General features: G+C 48.9%; 9 protein-coding genes across 9 annotated transcripts; 1 reads left to right on the forward strand and 8 right to left on the reverse strand.

Annotated features, from left to right (window-relative positions):
- Positions 1-2047: 2047 nt before the first annotated feature.
- Asppvi_007123 (Rieske (2Fe-2S) protein) lies at positions 2048-2613 on the reverse strand (the record flags this gene model as incomplete). The annotated part of the gene is made up of 2 exons (XM_043303016.1): positions 2048-2305; positions 2353-2613. The coding sequence occupies 2 exons, from the start codon at positions 2611-2613 to the stop codon at positions 2048-2050; spliced, it is 519 nt and encodes a 172-aa protein (XP_043158951.1).
- Positions 2614-5111: 2498 nt separating this feature from the next.
- Positions 5112-5588, reverse strand: Asppvi_007124 (aegerolysin family protein; the record flags this gene model as incomplete). Its single annotated transcript, XM_043303017.1, has 2 exons — positions 5112-5439; positions 5497-5588. 2 exons carry the CDS (start codon positions 5586-5588, stop codon positions 5112-5114), a joined length of 420 nt encoding a protein of 139 aa, XP_043158952.1.
- A 3680-nt stretch (positions 5589-9268) lies between these two features.
- On the reverse strand, positions 9269-10273 carry Asppvi_007125 (NAD-dependent epimerase/dehydratase family protein; the record flags this gene model as incomplete). The annotated part of the gene is made up of 1 exon (XM_043303018.1): positions 9269-10273. The coding sequence occupies one exon, from the start codon at positions 10271-10273 to the stop codon at positions 9269-9271; it is 1005 nt and encodes a 334-aa protein (XP_043158953.1).
- A 989-nt stretch (positions 10274-11262) lies between these two features.
- Asppvi_007126 (uncharacterized protein) lies at positions 11263-12256 on the reverse strand (the record flags this gene model as incomplete). Its single annotated transcript, XM_043303019.1, has 2 exons — positions 11263-11959; positions 12042-12256. The coding sequence occupies 2 exons, from the start codon at positions 12254-12256 to the stop codon at positions 11263-11265; spliced, it is 912 nt and encodes a 303-aa protein (XP_043158954.1).
- A 792-nt stretch (positions 12257-13048) lies between these two features.
- Asppvi_007127 (DUF3425 domain-containing protein) lies at positions 13049-13810 on the reverse strand (the record flags this gene model as incomplete). The annotated part of the gene is made up of 1 exon (XM_043303020.1): positions 13049-13810. The coding sequence occupies one exon, from the start codon at positions 13808-13810 to the stop codon at positions 13049-13051; it is 762 nt and encodes a 253-aa protein (XP_043158955.1).
- Positions 13811-14503: 693 nt separating this feature from the next.
- On the forward strand, positions 14504-15903 carry Asppvi_007128 (uncharacterized protein; the record flags this gene model as incomplete). The annotated part of the gene is made up of 6 exons (XM_043303021.1): positions 14504-14631; positions 14685-14771; positions 14821-14901; positions 14968-15056; positions 15103-15536; positions 15613-15903. The coding sequence occupies 6 exons, from the start codon at positions 14504-14506 to the stop codon at positions 15901-15903; spliced, it is 1110 nt and encodes a 369-aa protein (XP_043158956.1).
- Positions 15904-17144: 1241 nt separating this feature from the next.
- Asppvi_007129 (uncharacterized protein) lies at positions 17145-18485 on the reverse strand (the record flags this gene model as incomplete). Its single annotated transcript, XM_043303022.1, has 6 exons — positions 17145-17286; positions 17345-17628; positions 17679-17788; positions 17840-17921; positions 17970-18095; positions 18171-18485. 6 exons carry the CDS (start codon positions 18483-18485, stop codon positions 17145-17147), a joined length of 1059 nt encoding a protein of 352 aa, XP_043158957.1.
- A 480-nt stretch (positions 18486-18965) lies between these two features.
- Asppvi_007130 (isocitrate lyase/PEP mutase family protein) lies at positions 18966-20081 on the reverse strand (the record flags this gene model as incomplete). Its single annotated transcript, XM_043303023.1, has 4 exons — positions 18966-19241; positions 19296-19619; positions 19678-19976; positions 20024-20081. The coding sequence occupies 4 exons, from the start codon at positions 20079-20081 to the stop codon at positions 18966-18968; spliced, it is 957 nt and encodes a 318-aa protein (XP_043158958.1).
- Positions 20082-20504: 423 nt separating this feature from the next.
- Positions 20505-21992, reverse strand: Asppvi_007131 (acyl-CoA dehydrogenase family protein; the record flags this gene model as incomplete). Its single annotated transcript, XM_043303024.1, has 5 exons — positions 20505-20670; positions 20721-21024; positions 21069-21156; positions 21208-21522; positions 21579-21992. 5 exons carry the CDS (start codon positions 21990-21992, stop codon positions 20505-20507), a joined length of 1287 nt encoding a protein of 428 aa, XP_043158959.1.
- Positions 21993-22801: the final 809 nt, after the last annotated feature.

Here is a 22801-nt window from a genome sequence, read left to right on the forward strand (position 1 = left end):
TTATACAGCGAACTCCATGAAGTTCTGACGTTGTGCCTGCGTGGGCTGATATACCCAAAAACTCCATTATCCATGAGTAGGAAGCCCATACAGGGTTATGGCATGAACTATCAATTATCATGATAACAACTGCATATATTCCGTTCAGTATTATAACTGATGTATGACACAATTTAGGAACCTTCACGGTCTGCAACCTCTTCACCTTCCAAATCGCACATTGCATGCTTGTCCATAGGCCCGCCTAACGTAATCGGATTCTGGCTTCAATTGCAGTTTTCCAGCAATGGATGGAATACTATCTAGCTCTCAAATATGCCTCATGGTTCTTCATCAGGCCCAGAATGGCACGCACCCAACTTCTCAAAGATGCTCAGAAAGTGAGATGGTCCTACCTGGTGAAAAGCAAGTTCCGCATCCTAGGAGTAACTCATTATCTGAGTAAGTAGGGATGAAGGTGGTGCTTATCCAGTGCTCCCCTAAATGATAGGTTCGTACTGTTTCTGGCTGGATATGATTATCGACAAATTGTGGGAGAATAGTTGTGTCTGGTATTTCCAGCCTTGTCATCTTAGCCAACACTTGCACTGGCTGTGCTATAATTAGAAGCACATGCGTGATGAATACTTTCCCTTTATCTCTGATTTCCGGTCAGACCACCTGGTCTATGTCAACGAGTCTGGATGCGACAAAGGATAGGCTTCAGAAGAACGGGCTGGTCCCCACTAGGTACTGAACCAGTACAAGTGTCCAAATTTCGTCGTGATCAACAATATCACCGACTACCTGTATACGACCAAGATGGCATTGGTTTGTCTTGGGTGTTCCGAGGCTCGAAAGACGTGTCCGTTTTTGAGGATTTCATTGAGCAGCTTTTCCAGCACTCTGGGAAATGGCCCGAGCCAAAGTCTGTCTTAAATCATGGATAATGCATCCTTTCGTCACTCTGAGAGCACAGAGCAAATGTGTTCAGAGGCTGCTGTGAAGCTGGTGTGCCTCCATACTCTCCAGACTTGAATCCCATTAAGGAGTTCTTAGCTGAGCTCAAAGCCTTTATTCGGTGACATTGGCAGTTCTACGGAGAGAATCAGATCAAGGATTCGATAACTCTCCTGAATGGTGTGTTGACGTGGTCGATGCAAGGGCCAAAAGCGCAGAGGTCTGACACAGAGATGTAGAGCAGCCACCCCAGCGAAGTTCCTTATTAGTGTTGCTACTCGTGCCAGCCGGAGTCATTTATAGACATAACTTCAAACCCTGCTATTCCCTATTCTCCTCGCGTCTCCGGGTATCATGACAGAAGGTCGTGAAAATGCCAGTGTAAATGGATGGTCTGGGCACGACATCCTGCAAAATGCTGAGCTACAAATCAGTGATGATGTGAGCGAATCAGGTGGCGCTGGACCGACAACTCATCTGCCTGCTGGGTTTATTGAAGGCTTCGAAAATTCTTCAGTGTTTTGTCGAATTGATCTGCTAAAATTCAATCAAGGGAGATTGTATTGCTTCTCGGAATTTTACCAGGCCGGTCCTGTCACCCAGGCTGCCAATGGATATTGGTGAATTTGAAAACCTATTCCCCCCTCTACGCTGACATGTTTTTCCCTTTTGTTCTTCTTTGTCCCTGATCTCTAATACCTATCGCTATATGAGCACTTGAGATAAGTTGGTGCTTGGATATTCTCATTTCTCATCATGTCTATCCGCTCCAATTCCTGTGAGTGGGCAGGCGCAGCGGCTAGGACCTATTCTACGGCCACAGAATAATAGCTGAGTGGCATGCACGGTGTGATGCGGAATGACATGCGTTTGCGCGGGCCTGCCACAGACTGTAAATGTATGGCAATGGGCTGCGGACGAATGGCGTCCATGTACTCGTGCTCTTCACGACAGGACGCATTGAAGTGCAAGCACAAATAGCAAGCGCAACAGTCCATTCCTGCATAGATGCATGGCATTGCTGTTAATGCCGAGTCGATTGCAGGAGGAAGACTAATGGGAGATATGCAATGCTCAGGTCGATCCTGCTCGGGACTGAATCGCTCATCTAGCCGATCCGTTGCTTCCGCCGCACCCAAACCTCCTTGTCGCTCACCTCAGAAGGCCCATCGGTCGATGTGTGAAGGTCACGCAGCTGCACCTCCCAAACCTTGAGCTTGTAGTTGCCACGGTCCGACTGCCCAGAGAAGAGGTCAAAGGACCAGCCGTGCTTGGGACATGTGATACCGGCGCTGAGCACGACGCCAAAGTCTTCAATGTCAAAAAGGCTGCCCTGCGACAGTGGGAACGACGAGTGAGGGCATTGCTGGCAGAGTCAGCGTGATTCTGCCTATCCATCTTCATCTCACTCACGTGATCAATTGCATGGAATTTTCCTTTATACTTAAACACAAGGACCTGATCTTTCAAGTCGCCTGGTAGGTCAATATCCGCTTCGACCGGACACTCAGCCTCTTGAGGCCCGTTTGCATTGGAGTTCGGGATTCGGAAAGCTTTGCACTTCGCTGTGATACGACGGCCATCATAGTCGATTTCGAGGTCTGGAAACGCCGAGGCAAGGCCGACCTTGTGCCAAGCTCCATCTAGTCGAGATGGAGCTCTAAAGGGGTTCATCGCTGCTGTAAGCGATCTGGCGGTTTCTCTCTTCAAATTGGGTGAATTCCGCATCGCGAGATGAGACTGCTGACCACGTGATCTTACACCACTGGTTCACATATCGCAACGATTGGCCGTGTCACATGACTATTTGGATATCCCCCTGAGGCGAGAAAGATGAACCAATCTTGTCTCTGCGTACGAAGCAATCCCTCGAGCTGACCTACCCATTTCGACAAGCCGCGGATCCTTGCCTATAGGAAATCCAAGCTGGAATGGATCTTGTTGTATCCTATTATTCTGAGTTGCACGAGGCCCGTGAGGAACGGTTTGCTCCACTTTCGTTCCTGCTGAGTTTTCAAGTCTGTGAATGCGCTAAGGCAGATTACCGACATGAACGATATGCCTTTCATGCAATTCAGCAATCCCTAGCAGGCAAGTCTTTAAAATCATTTTCCGAGCTTGCATGGGAATGCCTTCCCAGACAAGGCGTAAGAAGTCGTCCGTCAAGTATCTATAGACTAATATCCGATGGTCTGGAATAGTGTCACATGGGAACCGAATGCAGCGACTTTCAGGGAGCTGGGGCTTTGTCCTCTCGGTGAAGTTCGTATAGATGTCCTTTGATGTGCCTTTTAGGACAGATTTATCATGCCCAGATCTAGAAGATATTAGTTCGCGATCGAAGTAACCCCAACCGGCTTCATGGACCAAAACTTGCCAACGAGACGCAACCTATGTGTGGCTTCTCTTGGAGCAATTTTTCAAATTGATAGCCCCGACCAGTAGTTTCAATGGATTCGCAAGAAACAGAAGCCATTCGAGGAATAGACCTGCGGAACTTGCTATATGCTGCACTTAATTAAGTCCATGTTTGCGGCAAACATTGAGAAAGTTTTTATCTGATGCCATCCGTATGAAGAGGAAATGATGAGGTAGAAGGAGTGTCTGAAGTCAAGGGGTCCAACAACCAGGGATGACGTGACATAGCGGCCCCGACCATCCTTGTTCCACTCGTTACTTGTAACTTCTTGGGGATAATGTTCACCCGGGTTAGTTCGACAATACATAAAGTTCCAACCGGCTCGAGTGTGACAATGTCAGCTGTGCAAAGGATACCCTAGCTCTACGAGCGTCGTTTTCAGCGGCTATGATCATATCTCAACTAATACGTGAATCCGTGGTTGGTATAAATAACGGTGAGAGAAAGGAGATCTCTCAAAAGTCTTTCGAACATGATAATGTACTACTCTACGGTACTGTTTAGCACCCAACCCTTCTTTGCGAGTGGTCCTACAAACTAATGGCGACAAGGTGCATACCCTTTCAACTCCGAAGTTGGAGCCTCTAGTGATCAACAAGCGAGATGTTAATATAAAGTCGAGCTGAGATGTATTTGATTCGTTCCTTGAAACCGGCGGTAGAGCTTATCTACAACCAAGATAAACAGGTATCGAGCGAAGCCTAGGCCACAAGATCTCCTGAAGATCAGTAAGGTGGAATGATCTATCAAAGCAGTAGTAGCGTGATTATCTGGATCGTTGGATCGGCCTGTTTATATGAGGAACCTATGGGTTACAGAATTCCTCCCGAACTGATAGCTTCTGCGCTCATAATCCAATTAGAGCATGGCACGTTAAAGGATCGGCCAATATTACTCTCTCACGCCAAGGTCAATTGCGCTTCCTCTATAGCCTAGGTGGTCCAAAAGTCAGCATTGATGGACCACAGAGGCTTCAGAAAGCAGCATGACGAAGCCTATTCATCAAGATCAAAATTAGCACGGACCTCCAGGTTCTATAGGCACAGTAAAAGGTGTATACGCCTTGGCCAGTCAGAGTTAGCGAATCGATTCACTGTGCTTGAGAATCTCATGAAACCACCTGGCATGCAGCTGCGCCATGGACTATCTTTTCGTGGAAAGTGGAAAGATGCCTACAGGATGATTGTTCTGCGGAGATGTCTTCAAAGAATTTAGAGTCTTCAAGTTTGTCAAACTTGACTTTGGGTGAAGCCAGGTATATGTAGGCACCAAAGTATCTCTGTAGGATTAGTTGGACTCGTTGCGACTTACGGAGGGTTTCCCTGTTTTGAGATCCAACGTAGGGGACAGGAGATATGGCCGTACATATGGTAATCCAGCGTCTGTATTGCCTTTCGGCTTGACTCTTGCGACATATTGCTCAGCGCTCACAATTTGCTTCCTCTTACAACGGTTGCAGCGCAGTATTTCCATTTCTGAAGTCTGCAAATCCAGTTATTAGTAGTTAGATAACCTATGTAATCTATCAATGACCATATGACATGCCGTCGTGGTCTTTATTTGGGATATCTTCTGGTTCAGAGCAAAGGAAGCGAAGGACATTTAAGGGTCTGCACCATTGGAGGGCTTGTTTAAGCTACGGAGTTTAGCCTCCGACTCAGCGCATCTAAACAGAAGAAGTCCGGGAACAGCGAATTAGATTCAACTAGCTCATATCTTGACACTGTAGTAGTAACTAAACACCCCAGGTACCCTACTTCTCGGTGATGGTAACCGGAACCGTGCCCATGACACCAGATTCATTCCAGTTTCCAATATTGATAATGTATCGTGGGTCTTGGTTACGCATCTCGAACTTATTTTTTTTTCCGGGTCCCATAGAAGCATTCCATGCTAGAGTGCAAATTTTGGCATCCTTTACATCGTCGAAGAGGTCGATTGTGCCTTCCAGCCCTTTGAAGCCTTGTTCTTCGCCACAGGAACAGATATGCCGCAAGCCACCGTTATGGCGGATGACCATATCGTCAACATCGTCGGTGGTTAGGGTATCGTTTTGATTATCCTCGTTATAAAACTCGCCGCTGAGCGATGTCAGATCAAACTGCAAGTAACTTTCAGGCAGACTGAGAAGTAAATACCTGTCTATGTGAGCATTTTCGATTCGAATGTCATATTTCATGTCATCTTTAATTTCAATGTCGACGTATTGTTGTCCTGTTGCAGGTGCCATATTGATTCGATAGGTTGCTCGTCGTTGACACAGTGTTTCAAACAGTCGCAATGTAAGGAAGGTCTCACACACTCAGAAGGGAACTGATTGTGCTCAGGTAGGGAATGAGCACTATATACGGATTGGATGGATGCGGAGTCGATGACGGAGGTCCTTTCTGTTTTCATGGTACGGTGCGGGGGGGTCCGCATCCCCCAATCTATAGGATTGCCGGCTGCTGCCACCTCTTATTACAATACCAGTCAGAAAGAGTAGTGGCTAAATTGTTCAGACGTATGGGTGGCACTCGCGCTGGAAACATCCAATAGCACCTGCTGTAGCCTGTGCGTCATAGTTACGCTGCCATGACACTCCGCAGACCACCAATCCCCAGATGCGGCATGGTCCCAAGGATACGAAATTGTGACTGAGGTCTTTGATAAACAAGACGCCATTTGTTTGTATCTAGCAAAGAGTACCGTCCCTAAGCAAGCTCTCCACAAGTATGTACCCAATACTAGTGGCACTTGACCTTGTTCTAGAGTTCTGTCAATGAATCAAGAGTCTAACCATACAAAAGCCACCATGGCTTGTTTGGTTACTTGAAATGCTTGACACAAGCAGGAAGTGCAACGTCCATACGGAGTACACATACCAGAATTCAACGGAGTATATCAACAACTCCGTGTCCTCTTTGGCAGAAACCTCACAGGTCATGTGGCCTGCAATGAGTCTGGGGCATGAATTCTCTGCTCACTAAATAGTCTCTTTTTATGGACTTCGATGATAAGATATACAAACGGGACGCGGCAAAGATTGGTGTCATTGCCAGAGACGGGCTTCCAACAGTCCAATCACTACTTGAACAGCCTTCGTAGATATGGCGATTTGTATGGCTCCCAGGAAAACAGAAGACTGGTGACAGGTGTGAAGGACAATGGAACATTGAGTATATTGGACCGAACAATCTTCACCCTGCTCAATTTTGAAAGAAAAAGGTGACTATCGGACACCTGGCATATCCGGAGAGAAGAATCAGGGACAATGGTAGGTACTAGGTACTGAGGTAAGGATGAAATTCTCTAAAGCTTCATGAGATCTTTGCTTCATAACGAGAAGCAGATACAGAAATACCGCCTTGACTTTGCAGAATTAAGGTGGTGAGTACGAGACTTAATTTATACCATATCGTGTGGGACCAGTTTGCCTCTTATCCTCCCGCTGATCAGATCATCAGACTTTTGGGCCTTAATACATACATGTCACTACTCACTAGTACCTAAGCTTATTTCTCCTCCGCTATAGTAGGCGAATCATTGGCGAGTAGTACATACTGTAGACTGCAGTTCAAAAGGCAAGGCCCCATCATGGTCAACTTCTGTCTTATTTTCTCCGCCTTTACGCTTTTGAAACTTGGCCATGGTGTTATGCATTCTCCTAAGAAATGCCTCGATTCCTTCGATAAATATGCCATTATGGAAGGAGAGGAGCGGATGGGTTGCCCATTTCATTCCCATCTTAAACTGTGACTAAAATTGTTAGGCTCGAAATAGCTGGCTTAGTGTCTCAAAGGCAAATACCGACCGGCGGGCCGCACATAGCGTCATGGCAACATAACCCGTCTGGTGCAGTCGCAACAGGTGTTCAAATGGCTACTGTGCTGATTTGGACGCTATGCGTCTTGTGACCAGTATAAAAAGGCACGATCAACAAAATGCATTATTGTGTCCTGTCATATCTGGATATTCTGAAACGAGCTTTGACAAATGACTCTGTACAGGCCATTGGGTCACACTGAGCTCAGAAAGCTTCCTGGTACAAAAACAACCGGAGCCGATCAACCATGGTAGAGTGATATACACTTCTGGTTCGATATCGCATCTCGCCTCTGGGTCAGGCCACATCCTCCACAAGTATATAGCTTCCTTCTCTTCGTCGTTCATTGATAATGTGCCCAGATTTGACTTTTCAATAACTCGGCAATGCTCTTCTGTACTTGCACAGGACAGAGTCTTGAATACCCATAGTTATGTTTGCAAAGAGAACATCCAGTGTCTTTAGCAGAGGGTTGGCACAAACCCGGGATCCTTTTCTACCTGCCTGTTGGCTGACTTTACACGATAAATAAGCCTAGCTGCGTTTGCAATTGGAGCCATCGTTGGCGGTACATCTGTATACCGATACACCATCGCGAAATATAGGGTGCCGCAAAATATCAATCTCAGTGTGAGTATATACCACTGTCTCGTAAAGACGTTCTCCGACATAAGTCAATCGTTACCAGGAGCAGTGTGTCATGTCGGCTGGAAAATTACCAGCTGTCTATTGCGCAGGATAAGCTGACTATAGTTTGTAGGTGCTACAGAAGCGACTGCTACGGCTCTCTGGGCGCGTTGCAGAACTAGAAAGAAGTAGTACAAGGAAGCATTGATGTAGCGGAATGTGACTTGTTATGCCTTCTTATCCTTCTCCCTGTAGCGTTCAATGCTGAAATCAAAATATAGGATTTAGCTGGCAAGTGGACATCCCTGTTACCTGTATATACCCAATAGGATTTATTACCAAGTAAGAGCAAATAGCTCAATTCAATTTTGTGCTTAATGAATACAGGTGTGTCTATACTGAAAAACAAATATAATACATGAGGAGAAAATAGCAATAGTACATCCACATAGAGCATATTAGCCTTCAATCCTTCTTATGCCTGTCGTCCACATCCTTGTTATGAGTCCTTACATCTTCCGAATTATACTCCTTACCCAGCTCGCCGCTCTCCGGGTTCGGGCCCTCCCTGTAGTCCTTGAGGCTGTAGTATTTTCTTCCCTTTGAGTCCACGTGTACTGGTCGAGCCGACGGTGAGTCTTTCTCTGGTGGCGGCTGCGGAATTTTTGCATCATTCTTTGTTGTTTCTTGGTCAGGTATATTCCGCATCTGTCCAGTCTGAAACTCTCTCGGCCATCGATTACTCTGCGGCGTCTGCACACCGATTCTGTGGGAATTCCAGGCAAGAGCGAGTATAGCATTGGGACGGGGGCGGGTTCTCAAGGAAACGAACCGCACCCAGCCCTTTGGAGATATTGCATGAGACAGGCTGATATTCTGCATACTGACAGCTGCCGTTTGAGACGGGCAGGTAAACTCCTGAATTCTGTTATCAAAGCTGGCATGTCGCTAGGGTATATGTATGTGGACCCGATTGTTTGCCCGGGGGTGGCAATTCCCAGGTTCGGGTGACGTAACTATTGACAGCCCTACCAGGGCACCGAGCTTGATATTCTTCCTTTGAATCTTGGTTGATATGCTAAAGTTTGGAAGCAAGTCCAGTCTGTGGATGCGGAGAGTTAAGTGTACCAGAGAATACTAAAAGGCTATGAGATGGGCTGGAACTACACCGTGCATTCACCGTCTGATAGTAAACAATCCGAGTTTTTTAGCTGCTGCGTGTTCAATCCAAAATCAAATTCTGCTCTCAACATAGCCTTGACAATTTCAATAAACCCATTTCTGACAGCTAAAGAGTGGTGTCTGACTTGCATATCCACCAGCCCTCAATGTCATCTCCGCTCCCACAAAATCAGCAAAAGAACGCTGTTCAGTCCAATCTATCATTGCTCGTACTTTTGCTGGAAGAGCTACTTGACTAAAGGAGGCTAGGCTGTATGATTGTGATGAGCTCTACTACTTCTTGCGTGGAGTCCTGTCTATCGCTTTGTATAAACCCCAGTGCTCACAGCATGGTATCCCTTCCTGCCTACCTTCGCTGTCAATTCACTCCTCCACTCTCTATCCATTGCCAACCTTTCCACCGTCTTCTCAAACGTATACTGTGGCTCCCATCCCAGCTCCCTCATCGCCTTGCTCGAATCATACACCCGATCAATCCTCGCGAGATGCTTCCACCCTTTCTTCTCGAACACGGCGCCTAAACCCGGACACATCTCGTTAAATACCTCTGCCGGGTTACGGTTAAGCCTGTCGAGCGTGTGCGCATCATTCTTGAAGAGCGGAGGCGCGCTGACGATGTACTTTCCCCAGCGTATATCCTTCGCTTTCGTCATCGCGCAGAGCGCCGCCCGCACGATATCTTCCATATCGCATCTGCGATAAGCAAGCTCCAAAACCTTCAAGTTATCATCGTCCATGGCCGCGCGGCGCCCCTCGTCATCGTCCTCTTCGGGGAAAAAGCGGCTCGTCCGGAGAACCAGCACTGGCATGCCGCTCTGCTTGTGGACTAGCGCGCAGAGATCCTCCGCTGCGACCTTTGTCACGCCGTATATGTTTTTAGGTTCGGGGACGACAGTTTCATCGATCCATGCAGCGGGGAATCCTGGCTTGGGACTGAGTGCCATACCGAATGTGCTGGTCGTGCTGAAGAAGATGAAGCTCTCAATCCGGTGGCTGTATTTGGCTGACTCTTCGAGGAGGACTAGCGTTCCGAGAATATTCGTTGAGACAAAGTCCTCATTATCATGGCTGCAGATGTGTGGCTTGTGCAATGTTGCAGCGTGCAGGACGTGCTTGATGGGGTGGGACTTTAAGATGGAGCTGATGAAAGCTCGATCCGTAATAGATCCTACGCATGTGGTGGTGGAGGAGGGCAGGATATCAATGCCAAAAGGTGTGAAGCCAAGCGAAGGAAGAAAGAGCATGAGAGCAGTGCCGAGGTGGCCTGCTGAACCGGTGACAAGGACATCATATGAAGACATTGGGATTCTCGTATGAGTTATGTATATACAATTGTTGCTCCAATTGCTGGTTTTCTCACAGACGTAGATTCAGCAAGTTGCAGGAAGTAAATTGACTGAAACTTCGTCCAGGATTTTGTATCAATAATCATATGATTGTTGGTCGTATACACAAGAAGATTTTCAACACCTGTGACTCATACTTGCTGTCGCTTCGGCTACTCGAATCGCTTATTCATCATCCATATACTGAGAGGAACTTCGTATTAATAACTTTACCAATACATCTTGGGAAGCATCTGGCAGTTCCTTAAAAGTTAGTTATCAGCACTATATCGCCTGTACGAATTTGGCTTGGGAACTACCCGGAACTCGTCACTTAACGTCTCTGCGTTATTCAGATGGGGCATCACATATTAGGTAAATTGTACGAAGCACTGCATGAATAGACATTACTAAAGCAAAGTCGGATATGCAAATGTTAGCAAAAGAAAGTAGCTGGTTAGTTAATCAACCAGAATCACCACAGAATTTTCATCGAGAGGTTCTTAAATGGCATAAAGAGAAAGAGCCCCCATTTTAGACCCCCATTTTAGACATGGCGCGGCATGTTACCGCCACAGACTGCAAGATATTAACCCTATGAGATTTAACTTTTTAAGTGTCCAAATCTTTTGGCGCTCTAAGTGGAAATTTACACGTGACTCTTTTTGGGAGGTAACATAAAATACATTTTAGCAACATGTTGCATGCCTCGCTTTCTCCATCGCGCAGACCGCCGCCCGTATGATATCCTCAATATCGCATCTGCGATAAGCAAGCTCCAAAACCTTTGGGCGTACACTTCTCTGTAGCTGCTTCGACTTGCATTTAAGATTTCTTGCATATAAACCAAAGATTCGCATACATTTATTGAATTCCAAGTCAGATCTAATTGACGGAGCTGGCCGAATTTATATTCAGTAAATAATCAGTATATTGCAACGACTATGCCTGTCGCTTGGTTCTAATCAAGCGTCCACACCAACCAACTTCAGCGATACTTCCCACAGCTTTCTCTCCTTTTCCGGGTTGTATGCATATGAGGCATAGCCTGGTGCCCACTGCCCCTCGCTCGGGTCATACGCCTTGGCAATCTGCACATCCTCAAGGTACTTTCCGCCCATTCCCTCAAGAGATCTGGAGACAGCCCCCCAAACAGAAGTAGCGGCACCTTGCTCTGGACTCTTCATCTGTGGCACCAGGGCTGGATCAGCAGCAAGACTGTTCTGCTCTTCCTCTGATATATGCTGCAGAAGTCCAGTCTGAACTCCGCCGGGCTGGATACTAAAGGCACGCAGACCCTGGGAGGCATAGCGGCGGTCGATCTCATTAGCCGCCCATAGAAGCGCGCACTTGCTCTGTCCGTACGCCCTCCAGCTGTCGTATTCACCATCGAGGTTGAGATTATCAAATGCCACTTCTGAGAACCGGTGCGCGATAGAAGCGAGGAGGATCACGCGGGAATTAGCCTGGCGGGTGGCGCCGGCGAGAAGCGCGGGACGCAGAAGGAGGAAAAGCAGAAAGTGACTCAGATAGATAGTCCCTAACTGGGTCTCAAATCCGTCCTTGGTGCGCCCTTCCGGGGTTGCCATGACACCAGCATTGGCGATGAAGATATTGAGGGTTTGAGTCTTGGTGAGGAGCTCGGCAGCGCAGGCACGTACACTGGCTAGGGATTCCAAGTCTAATTCCAGCAGGTGCACGCGTGGAGAGGAAGCCATATCACCAAGGGCATGCTTTGCCTTACTTCAGATTCCGAGCTGTCAGGTAGAGGGTTGCGCCGGTGGTGAAGAGCGCCTTAGCTGTCTCAACACCAATACCTGAGGAGACGCCAGTGATCAGGATTGACGAGCCGGTCAGTTGGCCCTCAAGGCCCTCATCGCGGATGATCTGTATGGCTGTGGGGCGAGCATCCCCTGGGCCCTGGGGGTTCTTGTGAACGTCGGCGTAGCGTGCTGTCATGATGCTGAGCAGGTAGTTACACTAAGCTTGAAAGAAGAGTGATTGGATAATGATGGTCTTGCGACGTAACCAGGAAATCATGGACATGCCTGACTGGAAGGAGAACCAGGGACCTTTTATATGTGGGAAGTCGTCGCATAGGTCACATAGAAGGAACCTTTCGGCTGGAGTTCGGAGTGATGACCACCATGACTCTTCTTAGCTCCGGTCTCTCTATTGCCCTGCCTACTCAGTTCTTGTAACTTTTAAACCCGAGCACTCTACGATACTGTCATGAACGGGCATCATGGCATAATCATATTTCCGAGCCTACCAGCGAGTGTCAGCAATTAGCGTTTAGAGTGGGGCCTTAATAAATCCAGTCATAGGCTTCGTGATCTTGATTATTTGCGACACAACAATAACTTTATGACAGAGCTGAAGAATCAAAAAGTCAGAGACCGAGCCAATTCTAACTATAAGTGAGGTGATTAATAAAACTAAGAGGGAAATACTATCAACCCAGAACCCGCCCATCAGCTTACGGCTGAGATAGCTCTTGACAAGCCCAGCAACTGGCGAGTAATACTTAAGAGGACCCAGATGTTGCGTCCGTTGCGCTGAGTCTACTGAGCTGTAATGACACCAGCGGTCGGTATGATCTCGTCCAGGGAGATCAGGAAATTGACCTGGCCGTGGGGGCTGTTGTACGAGACCGGGTCAATTGCATGGAAGGCGAAGGTGTCCGCGCATCTACAGCTTGAAAATAGATTAAAAGTCTATGGATCATAATTCATCTATAGAAGAGTTCAGTCATCGGTTGTCGCTCTCAGGAATTGCAAATAGCGGTCTCTCCCCGCGACGACTGCGCCACGTGTTTGTCGAATGGAACAGGTCCCAGCAGTCCCGGACAGTCCACCCCCATAACCGGAGAAATGTCTCGGTGACTTCCCAACCGGACGGATCCCAGGGATCCTTCCAGACGAGTATGCCTGTCTCACCGGTCCTTGCTTCTCGACTAGAGCGCGGCACACTAGATGCTCCCCATCCAGACAGATCGTGGCAGAGTTGCTCTTCGTCAACGAAGCCTTGTGTCAGGATCAGAGTATCCCGCATGTACGGGAAAGGGATGAGGTCCAGCCATGGATGGTGAGGAACCGTGCGCTGAATAGTGGTTGGTTTTAGGGCCGGTGGCAGCTCTGCCTCGCTCATACGCCTGCTTGAGGGATGGGAAGGACCCTGGATAGTGAATACCGATTGTGCATTGTCGTAAATATCACATGGCCGGTAACCCAGCACTTCGAGATTGACATGTAATGCTCGCAGAATGTTGAGCCTCGCTACCCCCAGACGTAGATCAGCCACGGGCGACCCATTAACGCATCTGCCTAGAGCAATAATGATGGTTTCAAGCTGCTGAAAGGTGCGTCTGGCATTGATTGCGTTTGGCCCTGTAATCTGTATCGTACTCAGGATCTGCAGCAATAGGTCGACTAGGTCAGACGGCTCAGTGGACAGCTGCTGGTCTAGTTGGCTGTCTGCGTTCGCTGTTCGCTGACGCTGTCCTTTTTCCATTCGTTAGTACTAGATAAAAAGAGGCAGCCACTGGCCATGAGAACACTAACGCCGAGCCCGCTGGTTCAATCGATTCTGCAATTTTCCGTCTTCTTCCTGGGTCCGCAACCCCGAACCAAGTATCCTGGGATGTCACCTCGATTCTCGGCGGGAGGCGCTGTTGAACGGACGAGGCGACAGCTACGGAGCTCTGCATATTATCTGGGAATGCAGGTTTTCGGGACTTGCTGACAATAGACAATGGACAAATAAATGATCTATGAGGATTTTGAAACCCGCAGGCAGCTGACGGGTTTAACTATCTCCCGTGGCAAACTCAATTATTTTGACTGTCATTACCTGCCTCTAGTGTTTATAATATGCGCTAGTGTCAGTGCGCGAGTTACCATGGGACGCCCCATGCAAATGTCAGCATTTAGTGCAAATCCTAACTTTATTTTATAGTCGCTTCCGGTTGTCCAATCATTGCTTCGTGCCTATCAAATAACCCTCGGAAAGTCTTTACCCCGGCATTAACACTTAACACTGATACAGACATCCTCACCTCAATTCAGACCGTTAAGGCTCTCGAAATACATCAATGTCCCCACTATAAAACCCTATATATATCTTGCCTTAAGTCTCTCCGCTAAATGGTTTAGAGTTATCCCAACATCCTTATACACCAGAGAAACTATCCCGTCCGCATCAATCATGGCCTCAGTCTTTCAGTTTGCGCCTAAGCCAGCCAGCCTGCTTGGTTACCACCGAGTTCTGTCGCCCAGTGCCGGCGTCAAGGTCTCCCCGTTGTGCCTTGGAGCTATGAATTTTGGTACAGCTTGGTATGAATTGCACCCCGCCCTATGACAGCACCTGATACTTATCGTCCATGTAGGAAAGACTTTATGGGCGATTGTGATAAAGAGCAGTCATTTAAGCTCCTCGATGCATTCTACGACCTGGGGGGCAATTTCATTGACACGTCTGTCTGACCAGTCACACAACGGACTTTATGACTAACAATGGCGCAGAGCAAACAACTATCAAAATGAGGAGTCTGAAATCTGGCTAGGAGAATGGATGCAAGCCCGCAAGAATCGGGACCAACTTGTGTACCATCCCATCCCACCCCTAAGCCAGTCTTTGCTCTAGGCCTACGCTGACTCCATACCCTCCAGTATCGCCACCAAATACACAACCGGATTTCGCTCAGCTCACCGTACTACAGAGCCCCTCCAATCAAACTATGTGGGCAACTCTGTCAAGAGTATGCGCATCTCTGTGGAGAAAAGCCTCAAAAAAGCTCCAAACAGACTATATTGACCTGCTCTACGTCCACTGGTGGGACTTCACCACCTCAGTCGAAGAAGTAATGCAGGGCCTCAACGCTCTGGTAAACGCCGGAAAGGTCCTCTACCTTGGAATCTCCGATACGCCCGCCTGGGTCGTTGTCAAAGCAAATGCATATGCGCGGGCGAATGGTCTGCGCCCATTCTCCGTCTATCAGGGTAAATGGAATGCTGGTTTTCGGGACCTGGAGCGCGAAATTATACCAATGTGTCGCGACCAGAACATGGCGATCGCTCCGTGGGCCCCCCTGGGCCAGGGAAAATTCAAGTCGGCCAAGGCACGTCAGGAAGGGGAACAAGGCTCTGCAAGAGCCTCCTCTGTCAACGAACATGATGTCAAAATCTCTGAGGCGCTAGAGAAAATTGCGGACCAAAAGAAAACAAGCCTTCATGCAATTGTACGTTGTCGCAAGGATCCTACGGGTATATATATTCTTGTACTGGGCTCTTTGCTAACTTATGCCTGTATACTAGGCCCTTGCATATGTTCTGCACAAAGCACCATATGTCTTCCCGATCATCGGCCAACGCAAGGTTGAGCATCTCAAAGCCAATGTCGAAGCATTGAGTGTTAGCCTGTCAGAGAATGACCTCGCCGAGATTGATAATGCGGCTCCTTTTGACGTCGGATTTCCCATGTCCTTCCTTTTTCGTGATGGCTACAGCTCGACAAAGACCGCAGCAGACGTCTTCCTCACGAAAACAGCGGCTCATATCGACGTTCCTCCCCATCTATCTCCTGTCCACCCACGCTCGGACCCCTGAGGTGAAGACTGGACTGTTCATGGTACCTGTATTCAGTATTGATGCTGCTTCATCCTACAGAATGGTAAATCTCTGTACTGGTCTGTATCGGGAAGAGGATGATTAATTTGACCTTCACTATGGCAAATAGTAGAAGGCCTTGAGTAATTGACTCACTCTAGGACCTTATGGGCTAAACAAACCAGCATAATTCTTATCGGTCAAGATTGGTCATGCCATTTCGAGAATCACTGTAGATATAAGTCTCTAGCACAATCCACTTGGGCGGCCCATTACAGGTGGAGCTAAGGCCTCAGAGACAGTGGCTAATCGAAGCAGTCGGCTCCGTCCCGCTTCGTACATTTGCACAACCTAAGTCCTTTGGTATGTTACATCGTTCGAGCATCCTGGTCCATGAATAAGCGAATGGCATTGGAGCGGTGCTACACACAGCCCGAAGGTGTAGAGTAAATAATTACTAGGTAATATCCGTTTTATTTAGATTATTACCTTAAATTACCAGTCCGTATGACACAAGCAGATACGCACAGCAAAGGCCCACTGGGCCCGGGGCTCAGTTAGTATCGTCGGATAACAGTAGTACTATTCATGCGTTCCTTGTATGGGCCATGGTCTCAACTGAAGCTCACAGCCTGCTTGATCATCGGCATGACTGCGTACAGCCTGAGCTATGCTGAGCTAGACTGAGACTGCGCTGGACGTTCGCGCGTAACACCTCTAKGTACCTACTCGGTGGTGCGTTATCCCTTTGTCGCCCCGGCTGTGGGGACCCTGCCTCATTGCTCTCGCCTGTCGGCGACCTCGGCAGTTGCATGGAATTGTCGATCGACTTGTTGTCATATGGCCGGACGTTCACGACTGGTCGGTTTTCCGGCGTGGGGTACATCTGAGCGAAGGCCTGATGCTGCGGGTATGGAGGTGTATTCGTTGTCTTATTAAAAAGCGAGGGCGAGGGCTTGTGTAAGACTGTTGCACCGCCTATGACTGCGACTGTGCGCCGTCCTTTGCTGGTCTCGTCGTCGGCGATGTCAACGGGGCGAGGACAGCGTCCGTAGCAGGTGGGTGGTTTCCTTAACAATGACAATATGGCGTATAGCTTGCCTGGTACGCAAGAGAGCTTCCAAGAGTCAGACTGAGACTACAAACATACATAACCCTTGCGACTATAACATACATATTATGAGGTTCAAGGTTCCTGCCAATTGCCAATTTCAAGATCATTTGCTTAATTGATGATATATTCAGCGCTTTCCTCCGAGTGACTCTTCGGCATCGTTTGAAAGAATAAGGTCGACTTCTTGATCGAGGACACCGAGAATATGCTCAGGAGGGAACAAAGGCTTCCAGCCAATCCTGAGGCCGTTTCTTGCTGTCAAAAGACATCTACTCGGAAAAGAAGTTACTATTGTTGACTTTGGACCTGAGAAAGGGATTCACGTACTCGCCACCCACTTGGACCGCCACCATTTCTTTCGGTGAGTCGAGCGCAGCAGCCATAGCAGCAGCAATATCATCGTCGGCCGGATGGACAGCACTATCCTTGAGGAGACCTCTCTTGAAAAGTGCAGCGGCAATGGACGCGTAAACGTCTGTCCATGCAACCCGGCCACTTGACGGAAGGTAGTAACCATTTCGACCATGGGGGATGTCGTCAGATGACAGTATCTTCCGCAGTATCTCGACGTACAACATGATGTTGTCAAGTAAATGGCAGACCGGCCACGCCTGTCACCGGGGGATTAGAATCGGATGATGCTGCGTGAGAGATTACCTACCCAGCCATCTTTTCCATTCAAATTGTATACTCTTCCAGTTGCCTTGGCTGCTCTCACAATAGCAGCTGTTTGAATCGATATCTTGTTCCCGAATCCTTCTCCTTTACCATCTGTGCTGAAGCTCAGTTCCTAGCTCTGCATGGTAAAGCGCAATAACTTACAAACCAGGCAGGGGCAGAATATGTAACTTTTCACACCGAGAGATTCGCTCAGCTCTATGATCCGACTGTTTGTTTCCACGCCCTAAGACGTGATGAGATTGAGAAACAGTTGATAAACTGTCTGACTAACCTGTTGCATGATTGGGAGCGTGGACCGCTGAGATTTCTGAGTCTCGTATATGTTGGGGTCATCGTCGAAAAGGTGACGATCAATTGGGGCTCCGGCATGGTTGGAGAACGCCTTCGCTCCACTGGTCTAGCTCTCACAAAGGAGTCAGCAGCTGGGAAATACAACTACGCAAGAATGGAAACTTGCATGAAGAAAGTGCACATCCTGTCCAGTTGTCTTGCTCAGTTCCGCCAACGCCTTGATAAAGGACTCTTGACAGCTCGAGCTGATTGCATCTACCAGAAAGAAGACAACATTTATTCTGTTTTGCAAGATGTTGTCGCGCACGCTGGCCTCGTCCTGCATATCAAACTGCAGGGGTTCGGCGGAATACTGCTTTACAGCCTCGGCCTGGGCGACTGTTCGCACGAATGCAAACAGTTTGTGGTATTTGGGGAGCTCTGCGCTCTTCAACTGGTTCAAAAGTGTGCCTCCCAGGTAGCCTGACCCACCAGTGATAAGAATGTTATATTCCATGATCAGGAGATGAATGCTGTACTCGTACAAGTGATGACGACAGGTGATGGCTCGAAGATGTCTCGCAAATTGAGTATTCGTTGTGTATCTTGGTCTTGAACTTATATCCTCTGTGATAGAGCCGAGTAATCATTGACGAAGGAGAAATCGAGGATTGGTAAAGATTGATAATCGACGAGTAGCATCGGAGACTTTCTATTCTTCCGCTTTTGTCCGTGGCGGCGCTCTACTCGACCGCAGAATAGTTAGAGTCACTGTGACCATCACTGTTCTTGCAACTGCGGCAACTTCCATTGGCCATTGCACCGAAATACGAATTCCCGTTAGGACCTAAAGGTGACTATGCTGGTGATATGCTCGAGAAGAAAAGAGAGCCGATGACCAGGATGCACCAGTCCTGGTGTAAAAAGAAATGCTGTCTAGCTCTGCCCCACAACTTGATATCCATCACCAAAAGCAAGGAGATAAATGGAACCACCTTCAACTCTCCTCCTGAGCCCCTTTCCCTCCAGTCTGCTTCTCGCTGAAATTGCTAATTCTAGCATCAAACTCCCACGCCTCGCCCAACCCCACTTTATCGAAGAAATCCTCGATCGTACGTCCCTCGCACGCTTCAAGATCCGTTCCTGTGGCTTTCAGAGCACTATAAGACCGTTGCATAGCCAGCATCGCGGGAATAAACCCGGTACACGGATAGATCGCAGCCCGAAAGCCCAGCTGATTGCACTCTTCTGTCTTGAAGTTGGGCGTGAGGCCCTGCATGCCGTCTGTCAGCATACCGCTATGTACTGTCGATTGAGACTTTCTCACATTGGGAAGGACATTGATCAGAACAGGTACACCTCCCATCTCCTTGACGAGGGTCCGACACTCCTCCTCGGTGCGCGGGGATTCCATGAAGACCATATCGGCCCCGGCAGCTGCAGCAGCCTTGAGCCGCTTGATCCCTTCATGGAATGCCTTTTCCCCGGCATTTGGACCGCCGAACTTCTTGGCTTGCCGCGCATCCGTCCGCGCGATGATGACAAAGTCCGGGTCCTGGCGTGCCTCGACTGCGCTGCGAACGCGCTCAATGAAGACTTCCAAGTCCACGACGTCTTTCCCTTGAAGCTGGCCGCACCGCTTGGGAAAGACCTAAAACGATTGCCGTCAATATGGACAACGTGCATGAGAAGCGGGGCACCTGTCATACTTGGTCTTCAATGTGGAGTCCTGCGATTCCCGCGTGCTCGTACAGTCGCACAGTGCGAGAAATGTTCAGCGGTCCGCCAAAACCTGTATCTGCATCGGCAATGACAGGTAGCTCTGTGTGCAGCGCGGCCATGCGCCCCACCTCGAAGAACTCCGTCTGGGTCATGACAGAGAGGTCGGGTTCGCCGCAGTACGAGCCCGTGGCTCCGCTGCCGGCCAGGTACAGAAAGTCGAACCCTATCTGGCTTGCAACGCGTGTTGAGATCCCATCAAAGACGCCAGGTCCGATGAGGCATCGCCCTGGTATCCGTGTTAGGGATTCCACCCAGGGGACGGCGTGGGCGTACCTTGCTTCAAGGCTTCCCGAAAACGCCTTGTTGGTTTGTTATTTTGGATTCTACTCATCTTGCCTGAGTGTACGAGATGTATACCAGAGAAATACAATGGCCTGGAGGAGGATAATCAATGGTACAGAGGTCTGTCACCCCGCAGACGGAAGGACCAGAAGAGAGATGAAGTCATCGTGACGGAGGACGGACACGTTAGCATACTTTGTTTGTTGGTTTCTAGTATCAGACGGGTTGATTAACTCTTGCTTGGTGGGACTGAAACGTTTCAGTCTACAATAATGTTCGACAAATGGTGTCAATTTTCGTCTATCAACCTGGATCCGTAGTTACCATAGCGGCCGTATATGGCCATGGCTGCGGCGCACTAAAACAGCAAATGGCACGAAGACACCAGAGGAGACGCCATACGTAGAACGCACACCCCTCCCGTCAATGCCGAACGCCTTTCACGGGCATGTCAGCATGAGGCATGTATCTACTAGCTATCGAATCCAAAGGTCGTACCCCACGGCTGATATCCTTCTTCAAGGAACAGATCCTGCAGTGCCCGTCTGCGGATCCCCACATTACCTCCGTCAAAAATAGGCAGGACAAGCGCAGTGGCGAGGAGGGAAGCAAATGGCGTTTCGAGGTTATACGCCGACCTTCAAACTGCGTTAGATCATGTAGACAACATCAAGATTGAAATACTTACACCCCCACCGCGTTGATCGCGTCTAGACACGACTGCACCGCCGCATCGGAGCAATGTACCTTGGCCAGCAGTGCATGCTCCCGCCGCTGTGCATGCTCGCCAGGGCCGGACGTCAAACAGTGCGCTGCTTTCCACGTCAGGTACCGCGATGTCTCTGTCCGCATTTTGATGTTGATCAGAAGATCCGCGACGGACTGACGTTGAGCGATGGGGACGGTGCCACCACGTGGGTCACGAGAAAATGTCAGGGCCGCATCGAATACGGCTCGTTGGACCCCGACGCCCATTGCTCCTACGAGCATTGCTGTGGATGTCAGCTGGCTCTGTCTTGGGGTGGATGACACCAACCCGAGATCTCAAAGGAGTGTAGCACGATGGGGGCACCGGCGCCTGGCACGCAGAGGACGTTTTCGACTGGGACTCGGAGGTTTGTGTACTTTCTTTTCAGCGTCATTCGTAATATGGAGGAAGGAAATCCACAACCTACCTTGATATGAGGACCCGAGGTGGCTTTGTGTCCCGCCGTCTCAACATGCTTGAGGACCTGGAAGCAGTCCGGTCCGTTTCTCTGGATATCCTCCCGAGTGACAAGCAGAATCATGATGAGGTCCCGAGGACAGGAGGCCTGCGCAACCACGTCCTCATTAACGCATCGACACACCACGCAGCTTAGATCGGCACCTCGAAAGTCCCAGCCTGCGGAGTTGGTAGCCCATATCTTTTCACCATTCAGAACCCACTCGTCTCCCTCCTGGCGTGCTGTTGTTTGCAATCCAGGCGCTCCAGGTTCCAGCCAATTCGCCTAAAGACATGATCAGCATAAACATGCAAGAAACCGAAAGAGGGAAAAGAGCATACTACGCCCGCCGGCTCCGAAAACACCAACGAAGCAAGCGGTGTCCCCTCGCTTGAAAGAAAGGGATCCAGGAATTTCTGAATTGAAGGCCGATAAGCCAGCGCGACTGGAGTCAAGCCCAGTCCGGTTCCGAAAATGGTTAATGAAGCGGATGCTTCGACGGCGTAGAACTCCTCTACTAGGATAGCAGCCTCGACCAGATTAGTACTGCTGCCCCCGATCTGCGCCGGCACCTGGGCCTTGATGAGATTAGCCTTTACTGCGGCCGCATAGATGGACCGGAGACTTTGAAATCGCTCTTCGGGTATTGCGAGGTCCGAATATATTGCTTCAGCGCCGGCTAAGTGGGCAGCGGCGAAGCTGCGAGCTGCCGCTCTTGTTTGCTCTTCGGAGTTGGAGAGGGTGAAGTCGACCATGTTGCAGTTGGATGTATGAAATATCCGTCTACTGTCTGAGGAGCGGGGATCTCATGCCACGATAGATGCTTATTCATGTAGTACAAGACTAGACCACCCCCCGCCTGTGCTGTCTGATATCTACCCCTCATCTATTACCGGGCGGCAGGGAGCATTCAAAAGACCACGTCAGATTTTAGCTCATGACTAAGTGCATAAAGATCGATCAAAATAGAGTCCAACTTGGATACTGATTGAGTGCTGACTGAGAAACCCCGCAAGCTGACATCATTCTTTCGACTATCGATCCGCAATCAGACAGGCCGCGTGTTTTGAGAGACACCAGTCGCTGCCTGACATGTAAAAATTGGACAAGATTGTACGATGTATGTACGGTGCCCCAGTCGAAGAATGCAGTCAAGAACGCACCGTATTGTCAAGCATACCTTCATCTTCACTCATAACATATCCAGTCGTCTCGCAGGCTAAGGCACTTTTTGCTCAAGCTTTTCAAGCAGAATCTCACTCGACGGGATGCTGCAAAGTCTGCAATCATAAGGACAGTTAAACCAAGTTGAGACAAGCTGTCGAGATGGAAACTATTCCCCGACTAGTGAATGTTTCTGAGCCGTTCCTTCACCGGGCCCTTCTGAACAGAACGCTTGGAGCTACAAGGTCGTTTTATGCTTGAGCAGCAACGGGGTACTTGTCATGCCTGTGTAGCCCGAAATCCTGAACCTTTTCGTAAGACCGACTGATTTTCAGAACACAGCACATATTGGAGAGAAGAGAAACCCCTCGAGTCAGAATTGGTGGCCTATATTGCCCCA

The sequence above is a fragment of the Aspergillus pseudoviridinutans genome (assembly GCF_018340605.1).
Source record: "Aspergillus pseudoviridinutans IFM 55266 DNA, scaffold_5, whole genome shotgun sequence".
In the NCBI taxonomy this organism is placed as follows: domain Eukaryota; kingdom Fungi; phylum Ascomycota; class Eurotiomycetes; order Eurotiales; family Aspergillaceae; genus Aspergillus; species Aspergillus pseudoviridinutans.